Source organism: Hyla sarda, chromosome 11 (genome assembly GCF_029499605.1).
Source record: "Hyla sarda isolate aHylSar1 chromosome 11, aHylSar1.hap1, whole genome shotgun sequence".
Taxonomy (NCBI): Eukaryota; Metazoa; Chordata; class Amphibia; order Anura; family Hylidae; genus Hyla; species Hyla sarda.
In genome coordinates, this window is record NC_079199.1 from 86433542 (window position 1) to 86439541 (window position 6000).

At 39.8% G+C, this 6000-nt stretch overlaps 1 protein-coding gene across 1 annotated transcript in view; it reads left to right on the forward strand.

Annotated features, from left to right (window-relative positions):
* Positions 1-5774, forward strand: part of LOC130294903 (phospholipase A2 inhibitor and Ly6/PLAUR domain-containing protein-like) — a 28445-nt gene extending 22671 nt beyond the window's left edge. Inside the window, exons 4-5 of the mRNA XM_056545051.1 lie at positions 308-433; positions 5443-5774. Of these exons, the coding sequence (XP_056401026.1) occupies positions 308-433; positions 5443-5642 (326 nt within the window). The 3' untranslated portion in view covers positions 5643-5774. The remainder of the gene's footprint in view (positions 1-307; positions 434-5442) is intronic.
* Positions 5775-6000: the final 226 nt, after the last annotated feature.

Below are 6000 nucleotides of genomic sequence, written 5' to 3' on the forward strand. Positions count from 1 at the left end.
CGAACGCTGGAGCCGGCGACGGGAGCTTTTGACGTCCTAGCCCCGCCCCTAATGACATCACACCCCGACCCCTCAATGCAAGTCTATGGGAGGGGGCGTGACGCCCCCTCCCATAGACTTGCATTGAGGGGGCGTGGCGTGACATCATGAGGGGGCAGGGCTACGAAGTCACGAGCTCCCGTCTCCGGCGTTCGTAACAGGTTGTTCCAAACGCTGAGCAGCGGAGTACCCCTTTAACAAAGAAGTGGAGTATCACTTTAACTATTAATAAATATGCATTTTATTAGTCTATCGACTTAACTTTCAGTGCCATCCAGTAGCGTGTTGAAGAATGGTGTGACCTGTCCGACGTGCGCTTCATCATCTCAGAACCAATGTAATATTGCATGCACAGGAGATGAGAAAAACTGTGCTAGTGTGGAGCTAACCACGTGTAAGTAAAATGTGTGAGCAATACAAAAATAGTCACAGTCAACATTTAGGATAACGTGAAATATACAAGGATATTGTGATGGCTCCTCTTGGTGAGCCTTCATTTGTATCAGAAAAATCTTAACCCCTTAAGGACTCAGGGTTTTTCCGTTTTTGCACTTTCGTTTTTTCCTCCTTACCTTTTAAAAATCATAACCCTTTCAATTTTCCACCTAAAAATCCATATTAGGGCTTATTTTTTGCGTCGCCAATTCTACTTTGCAGTGACATTAGTAATTTTACTCAAAAATGCACGGCGAAACGGAAAAAAATCATTGTGCGACAAAATCGAAAAAAAACGCCATTTTGTAACTTTTGGGGGCTTCCGTTTCTACGCAGTGCATATTTCGGTAAAAATTACACCTTATCATTATTCTGTAGGTCCATACGGTTAAAATGATACCCTACTTATATAGGTTTGATTTTGTCGCACTTCTGGAAAAAATCATAACTACATGCAGGAAAATGTATACGTTTAAAAATGTCATCTTCTGACCCCTATAACTTTTTTATTTTTCCATGTACAGGGCGGTATGAGGACTCATTTTTTGCGCCGTGATCTGAAGTTTTTATCGGTATGATTTTTGTTTTGATCGGACTTTTTGATCACTTTTTATTCATTTTTATAATGGTATAAAAAGTGACCAAAATTCGCTTTTTTGGACTTTGGAATTTTTTTGCGCGTACGCCATTGACCGTGCGGTTTAATTAATGATATATTTTTATAGTTCGGACATTTACGCACGCGGCGATACCACATATGTTTATTTATTTTTTTTTTTACACTGTTTTATTTTTTTATGGGAAAAGGGGGGTGATTCAAACTTTTATTAGGGAAGGGGTTAAATGACCTTTATTAACACTTTTTTTTTATTTTTTTTTGCAGTGTTATAGGTCCCATAGGGACCTATAACACTGCACACACTGATCTCTCATCCTGATCACAGGCGTGTATTAACACGCCTGTGATCAGCATTATCGGCGCTTGACTGCTCCTGCCTGGATCTCAGGCACGGAGCAGTCATTCGTCGATTGGACACCGAGGAGGCAGGTAAGGGCCCTCCCGGTGTCCGGTCAGCTGTTCAGGCTGCCGCGATTTCACCGCGGCGGTCCCGAACAGCCCGACTGAGCAGCCGGGTCACTTTCAGTTTCACTTTAGAAGCGGCGGCTTTGACCGCCGCTTCTAAAGGGTTAATACCGCACATCGCCGCGATCGGCGATGTGTGGTATTAGCCGCGGGTCCCGGCCGTTGATGAGCGCCGGGACCGACGCGATATGATGCAGGATTGCGGCGCGATCCCGCTTCATATCGCGGGAGCCGGCGCAGGACGTAAATATACGTCCTGCGTCGTTAAGGGGTTAATACCTATACAAGTGGGTATTTAAAAATCTTCTGTGGCTCCTAGAAACTGTCAACAAGTGGCAAATTTGTTGTTGACAGATCTCATCATGACTTTATTGCTTTTTAAAATATGAACTTAAGTGTAAGTTTATTAATATATTAAGTGCTAAAAGTACAATGTCTTTTTATACATACTTCTTATATATTTTCCCTTTGTCATTCATGTGTATCATCCTTTGCCAGTCCTGTAATGCTGGGACTTGTAGTTTTGAAATAGTTGGAGGTACAGTGTTTGGGTAACTCTTTTTTTTGCAGCAGTGCTGAATTCAGCTATGTGCCTACAGCTCCCAGTATGCCTAGATATCTTTTTACTGTTCAGGCATGCTTGGAGTTGTAGTTTTCATTAGCTGGAGGCACCTGGTTGGTAAAACTCAGTGTAACAGCAGTGGTGCTGCAGGCTGTGTTCCTCCTGCATCCTTGTCAATCATCCATCTCCTGTCCATGACCTTTGGACATGCTCATGCTGCTGTGGGGCTCATCAGTGTCCCATAAGGTATGGGGACCCCTAGGGGTAGGATTTTCAAAGGCAGTTTCTTTAATGAAATGTGAATTTTTTTTAAAGAAGTATATAAGAAAAACTATTTAACCCTTTTCCCAATAAAAGTTTGAATCATCCCCCTTTTCCCATAAAAAAAATGTAAACAAAAATAAACATATGTGGTATGTAAACTATAAAAATGTAATGTTACTTTAACCGCACGGTTAATGGCTTATATGTAAAAAAAAAAAACAAAGTACAGAATTGCATATTTTTGTTCACTTTGTATACCCTAAAAAAAATGTATAAAAAGTTATCAAAAAATCCCATCAAAACAAAAATGGTACCGATAAAATGTAGTTTTTATCGGTACCATTTTTGTTTTGATGGGATTTTTTGATAACTTTTTATACATTTTTTTAGGGTATACAAAGTGAACAAAAATATGCAATTCTGGACTGGTATTTTTTTACATATAAGCCATTAACCGTGCGGTTAAAGTAACATTACATTTTTATAGTTTACATACCACATATGTTTATTTTTGTTTACATTTTTTTTTTATGGGAAAAGGGGGGTGATTCAAACTTTTATTAGGAAAGGGGTTAAATAGTTTTTCTTATATACTTCACAGCACAAAAAATGAGCCCTCACACATCCCCATATATGGAAAAATTTTAAGGTTATAGGGTTCGGAAGTGAACATTTTAAGACATGCTAATTTTTGTAAAAGAAATTATAATTTTTTTAAAAGAAGTAAAACAAAACCAAACCTACATAAGTTGGGCATCATTTTAATCGTATGGACCTACATAATAAATATAAGGTGTCTTTTTTACCAAAAAGTGCACTGTGTGGAATTGAAAGCCCTCAAAATTTATGAAATGGCGCTTTTTTTTTTTTCAATTTTCTATGGTTTTGCCATAGATTTTGTGGTAAAATGAATGATGTCATTACAAAGTAAAATTGGTGGCGCAAAAAAACAATCCCTCATATGAGTCTGTAGGTAGATTTTTAGAAGAGGAGGAGGAAAAAATGTAAGTGCAAAAATGAAAAATGTCCCTGTCCTCATGAAGTTAATGACCACACAAGATCCTTAGCCCTTTCATAGGCTAGATGTACTCATATTAAATAGAGACTCATAAGTACAGATCTGTCATCAGCATATTGTAGATGATTTACATGTAACATAGGAGACAAAGAGGCAGTTTTTCATTCAAATTTTTGACCCCAAGGCAGAAGTCTAACCACAGTGCTCTCTGCTGCCACAGCCGTCCAGAGCAGGAGAGGTTTGCTATGGGGATTTGCTAATGCACTGAACAATTCCTGACACGGACAGAGATGGCAGCAGAGAGCACTGTGGTCAGACTGGAAAGAACTACACAACTTCCTCTGGAGCATAATCTGAATAATTTTCTGGCACCAGTTGAGTTGAAAACATTTAGGAGTACCCCTTAAAGTTGTATATTTTTCCATTCTTTGTAATATTAGACTATTCAGAATCTTTAACCTCTCTACAGTCTACACCAGCCTGAGAACATTTGTCATTTGTGTACGTGTATGCTCTTCTTGTATCTTGCAGATCTTTCCATGTACAAACTTTGTACTTTTCACTTTTATGAAAGTAACAAACTTTGTACTGTTCACAGTTATGAAAGTAACAAGATAGATACGGTAGATTAGTACCACTGGGCAGGACAAGGTATTTTGGTGCCCAAGGAAGAGAAAGAGTCTGACATGTTGCCTTAATCCACTCTCTGTTCCCTTAAGTCCTCTTGTAAAATCAGCCCTTAATGCAACAATGGACTGCATTGGCAATACAGATTATCTGCCCTGTTATTAAAATGAACTCTGTAGCCTGTCAGAATAAGGGAGCATTCACACCACGTTTTAGCAACCGACACCATACCACGGTTTTCAGTCCAGCCACAAAACCGGATATGGTGCAAAAATGACCCAAACAGAGTCACTATCTGACTCCGGTCTGCGCATTTAAGTGAATGAGATTCAACATGGGTCCAGTGGGGATACAGCCGGTTTTTAAATTTCTCCGGCAGCTGGGTCACTAAAATGTGATAACTAAGACCTCTAAGACCATGTTTCCTACCTTCTATCCATCTCTGTTCAAACTCCCAGTCTAAAGTACCCTAAACAGTAATGGTGCCCTACATAGCAACAGTGCTTACTTTGTGCCTCACACAGCAAAAGAGGCCCTCTTTAATACCCTCACACAGAAATATATTCCCTTTTTGAATAGTTCGCCGTTTTGTGCCTCTTACATGCCTTCATACAGGAATAATTAGACTTCTTTGTGCCCCATGTAGTAGGTACGTAGACCACCCCTATGTAGTAAGTATATTGTAGATAGGTAGCTAGACTCAATCTCCCATAGAGTAAATATATTGTAGGTAAGTAGAGTTCCTTATATTGCAGATCCCACTTAGTAGGAACATCTGAGCAATATAGTAGGCATCTAAAAGATAGGTAGACCCCCCCACCTATTCCCATGCAAAGTTGCATGGGAATGGGGATGTCCAGCTTCACACATCCTGAGACGTTCCCAGCCTCCTGTAGGCTACAGGCCTAAAGGACCATATGGCCTGCCAGAGTAAATGGCAGGGTATAGAGCCATTATCTTTATGCTCCACTGTAGTTCTCACTCACAAGTAGGCATGCTGAGGATGCAGAAGCAGACGCAATATAGCACATGTCCTGTGTATGTGTCCTGAAGCCGTCCATGCTTGTGACAGACAGAAAGTTGCAACACAGCCCCCTTCCCTGCTGCCTGGTAGGAGTTGGCGTCCTAGCTGGGTGCTTATCCTTGTCCCAGTGGTGCATGACCATTGTCCAACCGAAAGCTGCAGTGGCGTGGTAGCCTATAATACTGTACATTAATCCATGTGTTTCCTCAAAATCCCTTTTCTTCTCTTTACTGTAATATAAAATTTGTCATTATGAGGTATGCATGTACTGTATGCTTACGGCATTATTATGAGATGTGACTGGCACCCCATCATTTTCCAATATGGCTATATGATGCATTGCAATAGGAAAAAAAAAATTTTACATTTACATTTTTTTTTTCTTCCAGTGGGACCAGGTCTTGGTACTAAACTTCAAGGCTGTGCAACAGATTCAGTCTGCAATTTTGGAAATCTTACATTTGATGTTGCTGGAGTGGTCATGAGATTGGGAATTGTTTGCAATAGTGCCTCTACTGTTGTCCTCCAGAACTGCTCCTTCTTTCTGACTTTGGGATTTGTTATGTTCACGACTAAACTATTATTATAAAAAGTACTTCCATATTTACATGGACTCGCCTACATTATGCATAGGAACATAATGCAATGACAATTATTAAGATTTTTTTTTATTATTGTTTTCTAGGTACTGTGCTATTAAAAGACTCTAATTCTATATGAACCATCAGTCTGTTTTGTTGGCTGTGTAGACTTATGACATGCAGCAACTAATAGCTTGTTAGCTGAGCTGTGATTGGTCGCTGTGGGAAAATCCCTCTTTTTTTTCTCTCACACAGTTTGATAAATCTGGGCCTATAACTTTTTAGGGTCTGCCTGGTAACCATTACCCATTATATGTACTTCATATAAATGCATCATCATGGGTTCCCCATTCAGATCGTGTACAG